Source organism: Ambystoma mexicanum, chromosome 10 (genome assembly GCF_040938575.1).
Source record: "Ambystoma mexicanum isolate Mex_15411 chromosome 10, UKY_AmexF1_1, whole genome shotgun sequence".
Classification (NCBI taxonomy): Eukaryota; Metazoa; Chordata; class Amphibia; order Caudata; family Ambystomatidae; genus Ambystoma; species Ambystoma mexicanum.
The window spans coordinates 1,678,604,871-1,678,624,553 of NC_090932.1; the positions used below are offsets into that span (position 1 = coordinate 1,678,604,871).

The 19,683-nt window shown below is 55.5% G+C and overlaps 1 protein-coding gene across 2 annotated transcripts in view; it reads right to left on the reverse strand.

The window, feature by feature from the left end:
- SCARB1 (scavenger receptor class B member 1) overlaps nucleotides 1–19,370 on the reverse strand; it is a 790,530-nt gene extending 771,160 nt beyond the window's left edge. For both annotated transcript variants that reach the window (XM_069620116.1, XM_069620115.1), the window contains exon 1: nucleotides 18,816–19,370. In XM_069620116.1, the coding sequence (XP_069476217.1) occupies nucleotides 18,816–18,935 (120 nt within the window). In that variant the 5' untranslated portion in view covers nucleotides 18,936–19,370. The remainder of the gene's footprint in view (nucleotides 1–18,815) is intronic.
- Between the last annotated feature and the right edge of the window lie 313 nt (nucleotides 19,371–19,683).

Here is a 19,683-nt window from a genome sequence, read left to right on the forward strand (position 1 = left end):
ATTGCCCACTCCCACTCCCTTGCCCTAGTGCTTTGCAGTCACGTGCGACCCCAGTGAATGCACAACCAGCACGTTTCCCTGTCATGCCAACATTTGCTTCTACTACACGGCGTCTGCCAACTGCGGGGGCATTCCATGGGATCAACATGGCAGAAGCTTTCCTGCATCATCCCAGGCGGCGTCGCCCTCCCGTCACCAGGCTCCTCAGTTACTGTCTTGTTCTACGCGTCTGTTGGATCATTTTTTAACTGCCAAAAAACAGGTTTAAAAAAAGATGGGAACGGAGGCGAAAGGAAGGGCAATTTGGGATGGAGAGCCGCCAACATGGCGCCGGTGTGCCAGCCGGGTGTCTACATCCGGCTGATGGGCACCGAAAGGGTGGCAGCCAGAAAGCAAAATGCTCGAGCAGCACCAGAGAGTATGCAAGAACAACCATTGGCAAAGCCAAAAGGATGTGGCTGTACTCTACCAAGCGTGCTCCCAAATGCGCCAGTGGCGCCGCCAGACAGACGCCAGGAGCAGCCCCAGCATGTAAGACTTACTCTCAGGGATGTCTGCAAGGAACTCTGGGCCCCGATAAGAGGCCATCGAGGAGCCGATCGGTAGATGCCATCTCTGGCGCTTATAGAAATCCCTGCCACCTTCCTGCCTGCCCCTCCTAGGCCAGTCTCCACTGTCCACTTCCCGTGGATTTCCCTGATGCTCTCCAGCTCGCCCCCTCCTTCCTCACTCATTCCCCATCTTTTCACACTTCTCTTCGTCATCCCCTACCCCGCACCCCCTTCGTATCCCCCCACTAGAGTGTATTCTTATTAGTATCTGCAATTATTTCGATTCTGTCACCCACCAATCCGCCTATTTTGCTCCCCTGAACCCTGTTTCTACCGCTTCACCTCACTCGTTCTTTAGGTTCTTGTACATTGTTTCCTCTTCCTTTGGTTTCCTTTTGCCTCACCTAATGCTCCATTTCCCCAGGTCCCCCCTGCCATCTGTTCTTTAGATGTCCAATGCAGGCCAGTCCCTCCCAGGGTAAGGAAATGCACAGTACAGTCCAGAATGCTCAGGGTATCACTCCCTCATCCCTCGAACCCTAGTCCTATGTAGCTGCATAGGCATCAGTGTGTGATGGCCAGTCCTGCAGCCCTTCATGAAGGTGACACCGGCTGCTGAGAGCCTGAAGCCTAGGCCAGTCCTGCAGCCCTTCATGAAGGCTGCACCGGCTGCTGAGAGCCTGAAGCCTAGGCCAGTCCTGCAGCCCTTCATGAAGGCTGCACCGGCTGCTGAGAGCCTGAACCCTAGGCCAGTCCTGCAGCCCTTCATGAAGGTGACACCGGCTGCTGAGAGCCTGAAGCCTAGGCCGGTCCTGCAGCCCTTCAAGAAGGCTGCACCGTCTGCTGAGAGCCTGAACCCTAGGCCAGTCCTGCAGCCCTTCATGAAGGCCACGCCAGATGCGGAGAGCCTGAAGCCTAGGCCAGTCCTGCAGCCCTTCATGAAGGCAACACTGGCTGCTGAGAGCCTGAAGCCTAGGCCAGTCCTGCAGCCCTTCATGAAGGCTGCACCAGCTGCTGAGAGCCTGAAGCCTAGGCCAGTCCTGAAGGCGACACCGGCTGCTGAGAGCCTGAAGCCTAGGCCAGTCCAGCAGCCCTTCATGAAGGTGACACCGGCTGCTGAGAGCCTGAAGCCTAGGCCAGTCCTGCAGCCCTTCATGAAGGCCACGCCAGATGCGGAGAGCCTGAAGCCTAGGCCAGTGCTGCAGCCCTTCATGAAGGCAACACTGGCTGCTGAGAGCCTGAAGCCTAGGCCAGTCCTGCAGCCCTTCATGAAGGCATCGCCAGATGCGGAGAGCCTGAAGCCTAGGCCAGTCCTGCAGCCATTCATGAAGGCATCGCCAGATGCGGAGAGCCTGAAGCCTAGGCCAGTCCTGCAGCCCTTCATGAAGGCTGCACCGGCTGCGGAGAGCCTGAAGCCTAGGCCAGTCCTGCAGCCCTTCATGAAGGTGACACCGGCTGCTGAGAGCCTGAAGCCTAGGCCAGTCCTGCAGCCCTTCATGAAGGCTGCACCGGCTGCTGAGAGCCTGAAGCCTAGGCCAGTCCTGCAGCACCGGTTGCTGAGAGCCTGAAGCCTAGGTCAGTCCTGCAGCCCTTCATGAAGGCCGCACCGGCTGCTGAGAGCCTGAAGCCTAGGCCAGTCCTGTAGCCCTTCATGAAGGCCACGCCAGATGCGAAGAACCTGAAGCCTAGGCCAGTCCTGCAGCCCTTCATGAAGGCCGCACCGGCTGCTGAGAGCCTGAAGCCTAGGCCAGTCCTGTAGCCCTTCATGAATGCCACGCCAGATGCGAAGAACCTGAAGCCTAGGCCAGTCCTGCAGCCCTTGAAGGCCACGCCGGCTGCTACAGGCAACAGCAGCAAACACAGACTAGTGCAGGCACACCGTACCCATGGGGGAAGGGTTTAAAGAATATTTATTCAGCCACAATGGTCAAAACTACTGGCTGCAGGGGACACTCTAGAGCCCGAGCAGCATGGCGGTGAGGTGACGGTGCCCTGATGAAGGTGGGCACAGTTCTGCAAAAGGATGCCGCTTATTCCGCGCGACAGAGAGATCAGATGGGCGCTAGTATCACACTCCCAGCTGGCCCAGGAGCCTAAGACGGCATAACGGCATGTACAGGACGCTTCAAGCCTGGAGGTGGACAGCGCCTCGTCTGCGAGATGCCCCCTGACAGCGCTATGGCACCGTAGGTGGACGGGGCCCTGCAGCTGCCCAGAACACAGGATGACCCCGCCCACACCGGGCGGGAAAGGGGGCACCGGCAGCACAGCACCAACAATGAAAGCTGCGCCCCTCCTGCCCGGCCTTCTACTCACAAGCACGGTGGGCGCCAAGGTGCCCCCGCCGTGACGGCAAGCCGATGCTCCCCCACACCGGCCGTGCCGACCCAGGGACTGTGCCCATGAGAGAGGGGGCAGCGCTCCACGGCACCCGAGCTGGGCCCTCCTGGGCATGAAGGAACCCCCACTGGGCACATACAGACGGGCCAGAGACACAGGGCTGCGCCCCACTAGATCACTCAAGCCCACAGGCGCCCCACCTGCCATTTGAACCAACCACTTTAGGCGACCACCACAACAAGGTACGGTGGGACTGGGGCCCCCTGCATCACAAGCCAGGAGCACGGCCGGTCCGCTCAGTGCACGCACATGAGAAGAAATGCGGTTCTACGGGACCCCAAAACACAGGCTGCGCCTCCCGCTACCGGCCGGCACACAAGCAATGAACCCAGCTAGTCTGCGGCGCCATCCACTCACGACCCCATCACCCAAAGCGCTCACCCCAGCCCCTCCAAAAGACGGCAACCCCTAGATCAGCCAAGCTCCACCTCAGTGGTCGGCGGGCACCAGTCACCTTGATCCGTTGGGGTCAGGCTGGACGCGAGCTCTGCACCTGTATATTGGCCTAGGGGGCACCGCACGTACCTGCAGGGCGAAGGGTGCAAGAGTTTCAACCCCCTCCATCGGCACCAGTTAACACCTTGGAACTCCACCGTCTAGATGCCGGCTCGCCACCTGGGCACGGCCAAACCTCACCGGGAGGCAGCGTCAGCAGAGTCACTGATCTAAGCTCAACGCAAACCGCCTGGCGCCCGCCCGCCCGCCCGCACATCAACACCCCAGGATGGATGGATGTTCAAAGCCAACACCCCAGGATGGATGGATGGATGGATGGCTGGATGTTCGGATGTTCAAAGCCAACACCCCAGGATGGATGGATGGATGGATGGATGGATGTTCAAAGCCAACACCCCAGGATGGATGGATGGATGGATGTTCAAGATGGATGTAGCAACCACCCCAGGATGGATGGATGTTCAAAGCCAACACCCCAGGATGGATGGATGGTTGGATGTTCAAAGCCAACACCCCAGGATGGATGGATGGTTGGATGTTCAAAGCCAACACCCCAGGATGGATGGATGGTTGGATGTTCAAAGCCAACACCCCAGGATGGCTGGATGGTTGGATGTTCAAAGCCAACACCCCAGGATGGTTGGATGTTCAAAGCCAACACCCCAGGATGGATGGATGTTCAAAGCCAACACCCCAGGATGGATGGATGTTCAAAGCCAACACCCCAGGATGGATGGATGGATGTAGCCAACACCCCAGGATGGATGGATGGATGTAGCCAACACCCCAGGATGGATGGATGGATGGATGGATGTTCAAAGCCAACACCCCAGGATGGATGGATGTTCAAAGCCAACACCCCAGGATGGATGGATGGATGGATGTTCAAAGCCAACACCCAGGATGGATGGATGGATGGATGGATGTTCAAAGCCAACACCCCAGGATGGATGGATGGATGTTCAAAGCCAACACCCCAGGATGGATGGATGTTCAAAGCCAACACCCCAGGATGGATGGATGTTCAAAGCCAACACCCCAGGATGGATGGATGTTCAAAGCCAACAGCCCAGGATGGATGGATGTTCAAAGCCAACACCCCAGGATGGATGGATGTTCAAAGCCAACACCCCAGGATGGATGGATGTTCAAAGCCAACACCCCAGGATGGATGGATGTTCAAAGCCAACACCCCAGGATGGATGGATGTTCAAAGCCAACACCCCAGGATGGATGGATGTTCAAAGCCAACACCCCAAGATGCATGTTCAAAGCCAACACCCCAAGATGGATGTTCAAAGCCAACTAGAAAGACTCTCACAGAAATGAGGGCAATAGGCCCCAGCATTCAAGAGACAACATCAGTCCAGGAGATCAAGCGCGACATCCAAGATATGCATACCCGTCTAAATGCCCAGGCAGTAAGCACTCCTGACAATGCGCAACAGATTGGCACACTCGAGGATAAGAGCGCAATAGTTGCCAGCGATCTAGACGTTTTAATAAAAGAAGTACATCGCCTCGGAGCGAAAGTCGCTCACGGCACAATAACCTGGTCTCGTCGGCCTCCCCGAACAGGTGGAGGATCAGACCTCGAGGCATACGCTTATCGCCTATTCCAGGACCACCTACACATTGAAGGCCCAAAACACACATGATAGAAAGAATTCACAGGGCCGGAGATCAGCCGCGGACCATTGCAATGCGGCTCCTTCATTTCCCACATAAGGTAGCCACCTGTCATAATTTGTGCTGGGGCCCAATTATTTATTTATTTTATTTATTTGCATTTATAAAGCACACAAGCTGCCCTCGAGCACCGTGGCACTGTTAGGAATACTTCCTTAGTTACATAAGTGCAAGAGGTCAGAAAATGGTAGCATAAAACATGACATGATAGCCAGCTCCACCTTGAATGGGTGGCAACAACAGGTAATGCGGGTGACTAATTAGGTGCCATAAGACATGAGAGCGAACCCAGTCTTGAGGGGTGGCAGCAACAGGTAATTCAGGTGACTAATTATGTATGCTGGTAATGCTGGAGGCAAACGCTACACAGGCAACCAGGGAGGGGGTGGGAGGGGGGGGGCGACACACGCTACACAGGCGACCAAGGGGGGGGGAGGGCAGGGGGAGACACACGCTACACAGGCGACCAAGGGGGGGGAGGGCAGGGGGAGACACACGCTACACAGGCGACCAAGGGGGGGCCAGGGGGAGACACGCTACACAGGCGACCAAGGGGGGGCGACAGGGGGAGACACACGCTACACAGGCGACCAAGGGGGGGCGACAGGGGGAGACACACGCTACACAGGCGACCAAGGGGGGGGGTAGGGGGAGACGGCGCGGCATACCGTGGTGGACAGTGGTAGACAGGGCCTTAGGAGTGGGCCTTGGAGGGAGGGCCGGCCAAGCCTGCCGGCTTTCCTATAGGCCAGGTCATAGAAAGCATAGCCCAATCAGGGCAAAGTAGCAGCAGAGAGCAGCCCATTATGGGCTGTGTGTGTTATGATGTCACTGACATTCTATGTGGAGTGTTGGTGGAGGTTTTTAGTGCTGGGTTCTACAGTTGTCAGTTGGTCCTAATGTGCTGGGCTGGATGGATGTCCCAGCGCCATTTTCTCTACATTATAACTGAGAATAAACCTACATGTAAACAACTTACCTTCTGGTGTTCTTGTTCTGTGAAGGAGGCTTAGTTTACCACACCATCTTACCAGCCTATAGAGAAGCTGGCACAATTCGCCCAGAAGAGTCAGCAGTCCGTATTTTCAAAGATTATTCGATTTGCTCCCCCATTTATGGCATTACAAGCCACAAATACCATTTGAAATTTCCCACTGTCTGGTGTACCCATTTGGAGGGTAGGGGGGGGGGGGTAAAAAAAAAATAAAAAGTACTCGGATGACCCAGAGGATGCTTGGCACCTCTTACGACAACAACTTGTCTCAACAGACAAAACCGAGGATGAGAGACCAACCCATCAATCAGACATTCAGACTCTTCACAATGGCAGCACCAACAACAGCAACGATCGAAGGGCAAAAGACAATGCTCCGGCAGACACCCAACTAGACTCGGCCGCAAGGTTTCCCAACCGCAAACATGAAAGACGATGATCCGTCTCTTCCTTCAATCAATACCACCATACAAAGACCAATCAAGCAATCCTCCTTGCCCTAGATGAGGACACTCAGGAAAAGAACACAAAAATCGATGACACGAAGCCTGATATCCAAAACGCATCAACCCATGCGTATGATAACATAATAACCCACCTTCTGCAATGAGCCATCCCCCCGCCCCCCCACCCCCAGGATCACTGGTGGCCCCAGACGGATCCCACCAGAATGCCAAGTGGGTGGGCGAGATTCCTACTTTCTCTCCTACCCCACCCTGGGCATGGGTTTACAAGAAGCAGTATTGGGATACTGTTAGTTTGTCCCAATGTTAAGGTTGTGACCTAAATGTTGAGGTTATGTTCGTTTTGTTAAGGTTTTTAACTACACACATGCTCACATTTATTTTTAACCGACCGATGACCCGCAAATAAACGCTGATGCCAAAATATTGTCCAAGTGCCTAGCCCGCAGAATCGAGAAAACCCTCCCACAACCTATCCATAGAGCTCAGACTGGCTTTATCCTTGGTAGTCACTCAGTGTACAAAGTTAGACGCCCGTTACACGTACTCACCAGACGGGAAGACCCAATCATTCGACAAAGTCCGGTGAGACTTCATTTTAAGGGCACTCATAGTTTACGGATTCCCACCAATACCCCATAGTACGGTTACTATCCACGAACCCTAAGACCTGAGTGACCGCTAATGGGCCCGCCTATCTATACTCAGGCACCAGGCAAGGCTGTCCACTCTCCCCCTTTTGTATGCACTCTCAATCGAACCGTTAGGAAAGAAACTATGCAACGACCCACATTGCAATGGTGTGATGAGCGGTTCTGAGAACACTGAATTTCCCTGTACGCTGACGACCTTCTGGTTTATATCAGTAAGCCCACCGTTTTGCTCCCCCGCCTACATAAACTGCTTCACGACAATGGGCCCATGACGGAATATATGGTAAACTGGACGAAATCGGAGGTCCTACCTCTCAAACCCGACACACCATGGGACCCGAGTGGGATACAGTTACATTCTATCAAATATCTGGGGGTCCTTATTACCGCATCCATTCAGGAAATTGCAGAAATGAACTTTCCACCAACTCTGCCAAAGATTAAATCGGACCTTACCAGATGGAATGACACTCCCGCCGCCATTGGCAGGCCGCATCAACGCCTTTAAAATGAAGTCCCTCCACAAGTACTAGCTAGCGATGATGCTACCCTGCGCCGCATCGCAACAAATCTACAATGACCTGGACACACAACTGTCCAAATTCATCTGGAGAGGCAAAAAAGGCAAGGATCCAGCTCGACATCCTCCAGGCCTCCAAAAACGATAGTGGACTAGCAGTACCAGCCTGGCGGACCTACTATCCGGCAGCCCAAATATGCTGAGCCAAACGATGGCGTGATGCATCAGATACATGCAGTTGGAGATCGATGGAACTCTCCCCAATAGCACCGTATACACCGGCAAAAATCCTGGCCATCCCACTAAACAAACTACCTAAACGCATCGGGTCACATCCACCAATAGGCCCATCGATGATGCAATGGCATAGGATGAGAGCACTGGTGGGCTTGCATGTCCAGGCGGCCCCAGCCGAGATCAGCATACGGGCAATCGTTTCAAACAGCCTAGACCACACATTACACAAACACCAAGACTCCCACTGGCCTGAGATTAGAGTGCTTGACCTATATGACGGGGATATACCATTGGGGTTCCAAGAAGCTAGTCAAATACTTCAACTACGAAACACACGAGTGGCTACAGAACCATACTATTCCTGAGGCGATTAGATCCAAAACAACCAGCCAGACACTACAGAACACCCCATTGGCGGGAGAACTGGAAATGGAATAGAATCCTGCAGAGTTTCCACAACTACGCTCATTCTACATCAAACGCACCATAATACTCGCAGCACAATGGTCCAACAACAATCCCAATAAACGTGGGTGATATCTACGACTATTTCGACAACATAACATCAACGTCATACAATATCCGCAATAGAGACATACAATACAAACTGGTCCAAAGACTGCACGACACACCCAGTACACTCTACTGTATGGGTCCTATACGTTCACCTGCTTGCTGGCGACAGTGTGATGAACTAGGTACAATGAGCCGTATCATGGGGTCATGCCCTCTGATCAAGGCATAGTGGAAAATCGTTCACAAGCCGATTACCCGGGTTTCCAACAGAATGATCGACCTGGGCCAATGTTATTTGGTGCAAATCATGAAGACTGGCACGCTGATCCGATTAGAAGAAAACTGGCACACAATTCTCTTCTCAGCACGCAAACTTTTAATCACACATTGGAAAACAGACAAAGCACCCTACCAAACAAGCCTGCCGAACGAGGATTACCAAAAAAAGACTTGCGCGAGGGAGACGGCGAGGCAAGACTGTACAGGCCGATCACCTACATGGATGAAGATGGACATACCATTAGCTCCACCATCAACCCACCTGTCCCGCAGGTGGATCCGTACAGGCTAGAATGAACACCACGAACATGGGTTGCCCCACATAATAGTAACCCCTAAAAGACGCAGGTAACTGGGAAGCGAAACTACTCCCTCAACCGTGTGGACCTCATCTGTGTATACAATGCCACTCACTCACTCCCACAGTGTGCGTGTGTGTAGTATTGTCATTATCGTTACTGTTACCGTTATTTAAGGGTCGGGCGTGGGGGGGAGGGGGCGGCTCACTGTTAAATGTGAATGTAGGGGAAGTTTCCATTTTCAGGGAAGGAGGGGGGGGGGAGCTGGGTATGAATCAATGATACTATGCTATGCAAATATAACAAACACACACACACACACACACACACACTACTAGCCGCATAGTGAAGTAATTCAAAGTGGCCCACATAGGCAAAAAAGTGCCTAATTTTCCTCCCAAATTTTTTGGTAAAAAAACAAAAAAATGGCCCGTACTAGTATTTTTGGTTCAGGAATAGCCCTATAGGCCAGTCCGAGCATGGTCACAGTCCACGATGAGCTGCAATGGACGGTGGGGTGCACGCAGACGCTGTGGCCCTCACCCTGCAGCTGGACCAGGGTTGAGGGAATGAGGCGCTTGACAGCAGCAAGGAACGCGTTCAAGTGAGTCACTTGTAGCAGGCGCCTGCCTCTCACAGGAGTCCAGTGCGTGGCTGAATGGGCAGGACTCCATAGCGACCTTGGGCTCCACAGGCCAAGTGGCCCTTTAGAAGCACCGCTGCCTGCACGTGCATTAGGGAGCATTGGGACACAGCCAGGTAGGTGGGCGTCACATGGGAGAGTTAGGGTTGCGGAGCACCAACTGCCCTCTCCTCATCCCTCCCACCCCCCGATGTGCCCCCAATGTCTGATCGGTGCTCACCATTGCATTTGATGTGCACATGTATGTGACCTGTGACTGAGAAGCTGGGGGATTGGAAAGGGAGGTATAAAATAGCTCATGAATATTAATGAGGGTAATCCTTAAAATCTGACATGGATCCAGCCCTCAGGGCCTGGAGTTGGGCAACCATGCATAGAAGGACAGGGCCCATCTTCCTGGGAGCCATGTGCTCTCCTAGATGGGCCAGTTTTCAAACGGCGCTTAATCAGCTGCAGTAAGCACAGGGCTTCAGATGCCATTTTGAAGTGGGGGTATTTTACGCCCATCGTCAAAGATGGCATTTTTTTTAGGCCTCCAAGTCCAGAAATATTTGTGTACGACGTACTCTGCATCTTGTAATTCAGGCACAGCGATATCTTCGCCTTAACATTTCCCTTAACATCCGTGGTACTGGAACTCTGGGTCACTGCTCTGCTGGTAACCTCACCCGAGCCTACCTGCACGGAGTAGGAGTCAGCGCGTCCGGGGTTTCAGACTTCCCTCGCCCGAGCCTACCTGCGCGGGGTAGGTTTCAGACATCCCTCACCCGAGCCTACCTGCACGGAGTAGGAGTCAGCGCGTCCGTGGTTTCAGACTTCCCTCGCCCGAGCCTACCTGCGCGGGGTAGGAGTCTGCGCGTCCATGGTTTCAGACATACCTCACCCGAGCCTACCTGCACGGAGTAGGAGTCAGCGCGTCCGTGGTTTCAGACTTCCCTCGCCCGAGCCTACCTGCGCGGGGTAGGAGTCTGCGCGTCCATGGTTTCAGACATACCTCACCCGAGCCTACCTGCACGGAGTAGGAGTCAGCGCGTCCGGGGTTTCAGACTTCCCTCGCCCGAGCCTACCTGCGCGGGGTAGGAGTCTGCGCGTCCGTGGTTTCAGACTTCCCTCGCCCGAGCCTACCTGCGCGGGGTAGGAGTCTGCGCGTCCATGGTTTCAGACTTCCCTCAGCTGAGCCTACCTGCGCGGGTTAGCAGTCTGCGCGTCCGTGGTTTCAGACATACCTCACCCGAGCCTACCTGCGCGGGGTAGGAGTCTGCGCGTCCGTGGTTTCAGACATCACTCGCCCGAGCCTACCTGCACGGGGTAGGAGTCTGCGCGTCCGTGGTTTCAGACATCCCTCATCTGAGCCTACCTGCACGGGGTAGGAGTCTGCGCGTCCATGGTTTCAGACATCCCTCAGCTGAGCCTACCTGCGCGGGTTAGCAGTCTGCGCGTCTGTGGTTTCAGACATCCGGCATCTGAGCCTACCTACGAGGTAGGAGTCTGCGCGTCCGTGGTTTCAGACATCCCTCATCTGAGCCTACCTGCGGGGTAGGAGTCTGCGCGTCCATGGTTTCAGACATCCCTCAGCTGAGCCTACCTGCGGGGTAGGAGTCTGTGCGTCCGTGGTTTCAGACATCCCTCATCTGAGCCTACCTGCGCGGGTTAGCAGTCTGCGCGTCCGTGGTTTCAGACTTCCCTCACCCGAGCCTACCTGCGCGGGGTAGGTTTCAGACATCCCTCACCCGAGCCTACCTGCACGGGGTAGGAGTCTGCGCATCCGTGCTTTCAGACATCCCTCACCCGAGCCTACCTGCACGGAGTAGGAGTCTGCGCGTCCGTGGTTTCAGACATCCCTCACCCGAGCCTACCTGCACGGGGTAGGAGTCTGCGCGTCCGTGGTTTCAGACATCCCTCGCCCGAGCCTACCTGCACAGGGTAGGAGTCTGCGCGTCCGTGGTTTCAGACATCCCTCATCTGAGCCTACCTGCACGGGGTACGAGTCTGCGCGTCCATGGTTTCAGACATCCCTCAGCTGAGCCTACCTGCACGGGGTAGGCGTCTGCGTGTCCGTGGTTTCAGACATCCCTCACCCGAGCCTACCTGCGCGGGGTAGGAGTCTGCACGTCCATGTTTCAGACATCCCTCAGCTGAGCCTACCTGCGGGGTAGGAGTCTGCGCGTCTGTGGTTTCAGACTTCCCTCATCTGACCCTACCTGCGCGGGTTAGGAGTCTGCGCTTCCGTAGTTTCAGACATCCGGCATCTGAGCCTACCTGTGGGGTAGGAGTCTGCGCGTCCGTGGTTTCAGACTTCCCTCATCTGAGCCTACCTGCGCGGGTTAGGAGTCTGCGCGTCCGTAGTTTCAGACATCCGGCATCTGAGCCTACCTGTGGGGTAGCAGTCTGCGCGTCCGTGGTTTCAGACATCCCTCAGCTGAGCCTACCTGCGCCGGGTTAGGAGTCTGCGCGTTCGTGGTTTCAGACTTCCCTCGCCCAAGCCTACCCGCGCGGGGTAGGAGTCTGCGCGTCCGTGGTTTCAGACATCCCTCAGCTGAGCCTACCTGCGGGGTAGGAGTCTGTGCGTCCGTGGTTTCAGACTTCCCTCAGCTGAGCCTACCTGCGCGGGTTAGCAGTCTGCGCGTCCGTGGTTTCAGACATCCCTCATCTGAGCCTACCTGCGCGGGTTAGCAGTCTGCGCGTCCGTGGTTTCAGACATCCCTCATCTGAGCCTACCTGCGCGGGTTAGCAGTCTGCGCGTCCGTGGTTTCAGACTTCCCTCACCCGAGCCTACCTGCGCGGGGTAGGTTTCAGACATCCCTCACCCGAGCCTACCTGCACGGGGTAGGAGTCTGCGCATCCGTGCTTTCAGACATCCCTCACCCGAGCCTACCTGCACGGGGTAGGAGTCTGCGCGTCCGTGCTTTCAGACATCCCTCACCCGAGCCTACCTGCACGGGGTAGGAGTCTGCGCGTCCGTGGTTTCAGACATCCCTCATCTAAGCCTACCTGCGGGGTAGGAGTCTGCGCGTTCCAGGTTTCAGACTTTCCATAGGGAGTGTTTTTATGAGCTACTGGTGGGAGCATTTACCTGTTTTTAGAGTAAAAAGGGCTCATACATGACTTAACTAGAAGGCCGATTACGACATGAGCCGAGCCGAGCCAAGGGTCCCACCAGAGAGGCTTTCAGGCGCACACACCACCCCACTGCCCTCAGCGGACACTCGCTTTTCCCAATCTCAAAAACTGCTACATGTCTTTATAAAGACACATTTTATGTACAATGCACACATACAGAAAAGTTTACAACAATACATACCCCCGTTTCCAACCCCAACCCCACATACATTTTCGTTATATTTGCATTTCTACATAGTTCGTTGTAAAGACCTGCTCACCTACAGCAGCCCCCCGCTCCTAGGGGCCAATGGGTAGACTTCTAAACAATGGGAAGGAGGAGTTTAGGGGTGCCTGCAGAAGAGCCCACCCACAAAATGTCCAGCATTGGCATAAAAGACAACCAGAATGCCCCCCAGCCTTTGCCCCTGCCATGAGCGACACCAGAAGAGTATTCAGATAGTCCAGAACAAGGCCCTGCGGATATCGTCTGGAGCTCCAATCTTCACAAGGATAGCAGACCTTCACAGAGACCTGGACATCGAGATGTTGGAGGAACTTCTAGCGAAGCTGAGTAAGAACTTCTGCCAAGGACTGGATCAGAACCCGAACCCTATGATCAGAAGACTCACTGCCACCACTGCAAACCACTTTGACCGCTACCCGCGGCCCATCACTGCAAAGACCCTGTGAAACCAGCACTACTGTGACAAGACCACTACAAACCCACAACTACATACTCAACCCGAGAAGATGGAGTCATGAGGCTCAAGCCTCGGTATCCAAAAATCACTGCTGATGGATAAAAATATACCAGTAAGAAGAAGCAGTGCCCCCAGCCTTCGCACTCCCCGAGCACCCCCATTAGACATTGGTCTGCTGGCTTTGAAGGCCGGGGGTCTATTGCTTCCATGACAGAAAGATGGCCGTGGGCAGAAGGATACAGTGCGTTTCACCTTTTGCCCACAGATGCAGCCACGAGTGGATGGGCACCCAAGGGTTGAGGGCAACCTTTTCAGCACCCACAGTGGCCAGCAAGGTCAGAGGATCCCCGTCAGTAAAGAAAGGCAGGGGTTTTATTCTGAGCAACGCTTTGTATTAATCCTTACCCAGAAAACCAGGACCAGAGTTTCATGGAGTGATCCGACAGTTCGCACGCCATGTGCAGCAAATGGCTAGAAGGTCAATTCATGATCTTAAACCTGCATTGGTGAGAAGTTAGAGGAGCCAGAAAACAAACGCTCCCAAAGTTATTCCCTGTCCCAAAGTCTCTGGTCATTAAGCTGCCGACTGTCTCCAATGAAAGGACAGTAAACCACTATATGCTTTCGTGACTCCTTAGCGCCACGGTGCATCTGGCCTGCTTTGTACGCTTTATAAATGCAAATAGTAACTAAACAAATAAGTCTGGTCTGCAATAACGAGAAGGGCCGCCTTTGCTTCACCGTAACTCTGGCACTCACTGTGTTCCTTGTTAAACTGTTGCCTCCTTTTTTATTTTATTTTGCGCTCTTAAGCAAAGCTCGGAAAGCCGGACCGTTCCCCTTCACCTCGACCGGTGCTTCCAGGCAACGAAACAAGCAGAGACCCGCCCAAGTTAAGGCCCGTCAGTGATCTGGGGTCCTAGGGTCCAGGGCGAGGTAGGCCTGGATGCAGCGGGTTCAGTGTCCTAAACCCCCCACCCGCTTTATTTCAGCCAAACTAAGCATTCGGGGTGCACACTTGGCAATCTGGACTGTCGGTGCAGGGTGGGGACATACTGCAGCCCTCCTCACGAGATCACCACAAGGAGGCCTGTGGGGACCTGATGGCGAGGACCATCACTCGTCACTCCTAATACGCCACCTTGCCAAAGAGCCCCCCCCCCCCCAGTGCATGCTACTGGTTCAAGCAGAGAGGAGATGGGCAGACACGGGCTCAGATGAGGGGGGCCGGGGGGCACGTTTAGCAAACGCCCCTGCACTACCTCTACTTTACTCCTCGTCACAGTACTTACTCATGAAGGGGGGGGCCTCTTCCGAGAGAACCTTTTCCCAAAAAGAACCCCAGAACGAATCAATCAATGCTTTGGTGGGGGGCAATCCAGGAGCGGAGATGCAGCTCAAGCACTACTCCCAAATTACATTTGATTTTCATTAAGAGAACAGAAATTGCATGCACTTTCACATTGACCTACCCCCCCACCCCCCCCCCGCCAGTTCAAAAAATTGGTGCATTATGAAACACGTTGTTGGGAGAGAATTGAATAAGTTTTATAGGATTTACAGACAGTTTTCAAACATAACTTCACAGCAGCAGTCACTCAACCTGCCGAGCTACCCATGCAGAGGTCTGCTTTAGGACTAGTTCTATACAGTACACAACGGGTGCTGGTCCCGGATACTACACAGCCAACAGTGCAGTTTGTGTCGAGGTTTCCAAAGGCATCACTGGGCAATCTCCAGTCTCATTTAGGATGCAGTGAACTGCTTCCATTGCCAAGTAGCAATGGGGGCGATGACCCTCCCCGCCCCCGTGCACTCAGCACCTGTGCTGGAGGGGCAAAGGGACAGCACATGGAGGCCTCTGCGGGCGCTGTGCACGTCTGATCGCTAGACGTTCCCCCATGAGGGCTCAAGGTTCCCATCGCGATACTGGGCGACTGGCGGGCCTCAGTCAGCACTCGGGGAGTCTACAATGCCTGCATTGCCCTCCTGCCCAGCTGTGCCGCTGCTCAGTCCTGGACAGCCCAGCGGCACTCCAAGGATGGCACGGGTGCCTCCAGCTGGCAATGAGTGCCCCTTGAGGGGAGGTAGGGACACCCGAGCTCCAGAGGAGAGTTGAAAGTGGGAGGATGAACTCCCTATTTTCAAAACCATGCGTTAAAAGTATTTTTAAAGGGTTTTTTGGGGTGGTGGGGTCAGAAATATATTTTAACGCCTAGGGTGAAGGACATGGGTTGTCCGCTCACTGGTGCCACTGGGGGGTACGTGGGAGTCGATGCCAGCCGAGCGGCGGGCATGGAGACTGCATTACACGCGGCCCACCACCGGACTGCCCTCTAGTACCCCAATATGCACCTCGCTCCAGAAGCTTGGGAAGGGCTCAATCTGACCAAGAGCCCCCATGCCACACTTAGAGCGGTGCCAACCTGCCAAACTTCACGGCAGACTAACGAGGATTGGCAGCGTCACCAGAGTGCAACCAAACAGCGCGCGCTCCAAGCGTGAGCCCCCCCCTGAAGGCAAGGTTACACGAAAGCGAGCGAGACCCCCGTGTGCCTGCTGGCTTCAGGGTCTAAGAGAGATCCCACGTCCTGCTGGCTTCAGGGTCTAAGAGATCCTGTGTGAGCCTGCTGGCTTCAGGGTCTAAGAGATCCTGCGTAAGCCTGCTGGCTTCAGGGTCTAAGAGATCCTGCGTAAGCCTGCTGGGTTCAGGGTCAAAGAGAGATCCCGTGTGTGCCTACTGGCTTCAGGGACTAAGATCCTGTGTGAGCCTGCTGGCTTCAGGGTCTAAGAGATCCTGCATGGGCCTGCTGGCTTCAGGGTCTAAGAGAGATCCCACGTGGAGATCCCGTGTGGGCCTGCTGGCTTCAGGGTCTAAGAGAGATCCCACGTCCGCCTGCTGGCTTCAGGGTCTAAGATCCTGCATGGGCCTGCTGGCTTCAGGGTCTAAGAGATCCCACGTGGAGATCCTGTGTCGGCCTGCTGGCTTCAGGGTCTAAGAGTGATCCGGCATGGCCCTACTAGCTTCAGGGTCTAAGAGATCCCGTGTGGGCCTGCTGGCTTCAGGGTCTAAGATCATGTGTGAGCCTGCTGGCTTCAGGGTCTAAGAGATCCTGCATGGGCCTGCTGGCTTCAGGGTCTAAGAGATCCCACGTGGAGATCCTGTGTCGGCCTGCTGGCTTCAGGGTCTAAGAGTGATCCGGCATGGCCCTACTAGCTTCAGGGTCTAAGAGATCCCGCGTGGGCCTGCTGGCTTCAGGGTCTAAGAGAGATCCCACGTGGGCCTGCCCGCTTCAGGGTCTAAGAGATCCCACGTGGAGATCCTGTGTCGGCCTGCTGGCTTCGGGGTCCAAGAGAGATCCCGCGTGGGCCTGCTGGCTTCAGGGTCCAAGAGAGATCCCGTGTGGGCCTGCTGGCTTCTGGGTCTAAGATCCTGTGTGTGCATGCCGACTTTCAAGAGCACACACCACTCTGTAGAAAGGCAGGAGCAGGAGCGTCAACACAACTGCACATTCCACTGCTTACACAAGAGCGGGGCCAGCCTGGTGGATAATAGGGGGTGCAGTGTGGCCTGCAAGGCCTGCGCAAGCACATACGCCCACAACTAGGCGCCCAATGCCGCTAGAGGGACACCCTTCATGGCCTCCTACACCCGTCACTAATTGGGTCTCATGCCAGAATCATGGTTGTCAACCAATCATGGTTGTCAACCACTGTCAACGCCACCACCCCACAACACCAAATAACAGGCGCCATTCCCGTTAGGACACAGCCCCACAACACCAAATAACAGGCGCCATTCCCGTTAGGACACAGCCCCACAACGCCACCACCCCACAACACCAAATAACAGGCGCCATTCCCGTTAGGACACAGCCCCACAACGCCACCACCCCACAACACCAAATAACAGGCGCCATTCCCGTTAGGACACAGCCCCCCGATGTGTTCCCTTCTGTCAGAAAGCAGCACACAAAGTAACAGTGTAATGTGCCTGTTGCTGCCCGGAGAGAGGGAGGGGGTGCAAGTCTCAACATCCTGAATTCATTGAATACTCTATGTTACACCTGTCTGCTAAAAAGTCAGCACACCAAAGTAAAGCAAAGCAAAGCAAAATACACACCCTAACCCCACCCCACCATACCCCTGCCTGGAGACTCCAGCCCAGCAATGCAAAAGCATACGAGCCCCAGTCCACAGCCTTGCCCTTGGGGCCATTGGTGTGCTGTAAACGGGAGCGTGGGCTCGGGGGTGGTACTGGGAGGGCAACACTTGGGCCCTAGGCGGAGACACCCCGCTCAACCCCCTTTATTACCGAGAACGTGCTCACTGTCTGGATGGCACTGAGAACCCTGGCCGGACTTCTAAATGATATGTAATCAGCACCTGGTTGCGTCAGGTGTTTGCCTGCTCGCCCCAGCAGCCCCCACCCCTCTCTGTCTACACTGGCAGCCAGTTGTGGTCCCACTGTGGTCGAGTGTCTGGGAGAGGCCCAGAAGCCGCACTTCACCTCCCGGGCCTCTCCCAGACATGCACCCAGCTCAGCCCTGCTCCCTTAGACCCCCTGAGGGCAGGTGGGGTGCCGCTCCAGGTGCCACCCGCGCCGCTGGGTGAAGCATGCATCTATGGCGCGTGCTGGTCTGTGGCGGCATCCGGCAAGAATAAGACACCAAAAAAGCACGTGCGGTAATTACGGGGACACACAAGAGCGGGTGGTAGAACAGCACATGCACCCTTTCAAAAAAGCACGTGCGGTAATTACGGGGACACACAAGAGCGGGTGGTAGAACAGCACATGCACCCTTTCAAAAAAGCACGTGCGGTAATTACGGGGACACACAAGAGCGGGTGGTAGAACAGCACATGCACCCTTTCAAAAAAGCACGTGCGGTAATTACGGGGACACACAAGAGCGGGTGGTAGAACAGCACATGCACCCTTTCAAAAAAGCACGTGCGGTAATTACGGGGACACACAAGAGCGGGTGGTAGAACAGCACATGCACCCTTTCAAAAAAGCACGTGCGGTAATTACGGGGACACACAAGAGCGGGTGGTAGAACAGAACATGCACCCTTTCAAAAAAGCACGTGCGGTAATTACGGGGACACACAAGAGCGGGTGGTAGAACAGCACATGCACCCTTTCAAAAAAGCACGTGCGGTAATTACGGGGACACACAAGAGCGGGTGGTAGAAGAGCACATGCACCCTTTCAAAAAAGCCACACACTTCTGCTCCCACCCGAAAAGCCCCCCCCCCCCACCCCAGAGTGGGCGCCGCCCCCCGGCGGGATGCCCGTCCGGGACTCACCTTCTCCACCTGCTGATGGATGATGGTGGGCACCAGCAGCAGCAGGACAATCCCAAACGCGAGCAGAAGCAGCCCGAGGACCACCAGCGCCACGGACCCCCTGCAGCGAGTGCGGCTCATCTCTGCGCAGCTCCTAGCGCACCCAGGCTAGTGCCTCGAGGCGCTATGCACCCGGCGGAGGTCCCGGCCGCTCGGCTCCGGAGTGTGAGGGCACTCAGTGCCGGTGGGTGGGGGCTTCCGAGAGCAGGGCGTGCAGTGCTTGGCGCTGTGGGGGGTCCGGGGCCAGTAAGACTGGTGGCAGCCAAAGCTTGGGGGCTGGGGGGGGGTGCGGCAGAGGGCACTGAGGGCCGGGAGTCTGATGCCTGCGAGCAGGAGTGCACTTAGCGCTGCGGGACGGGGCAAGGCTTCGAGGAACACGAGCCGCGCCGGGTGTCAGGGCTCTTTCAGCGTGGCACAGAACCTTATAGCGCAAGCCCCGCCCTTTGCCACGCCCCCTAGCGCCAACCCAAGAAGGACACTCCAGCTAGACACGCCCCCTGCTCGATTCAATAATATCATTGGCCCCGCCCCGGGTCTCCTGCGATGCTTCCAGGGCCCGCCTCCATTCTTGAATCTGGCCATTGGCCCCGCCCCACTTCTCATCCCCTGAACCGCGATCTCGTGCTGCTTCCTGGCTCGTGCCGCCTGTAAACCAATAACAACACCCGTGGCCCCGCCCCTACGCTCGCCAAGAATTCCCCTGGACCCGCCCCCTACTCTCACGCCCGAAGGCGCAGAGAAGCGCGAGACCCAAGCCCCGCCCCTCCCGCGGCTGTCATCGTGTCGCCTCAGCAGTTACTCTCGAGCGGGCTCAATCCCACATAATTAA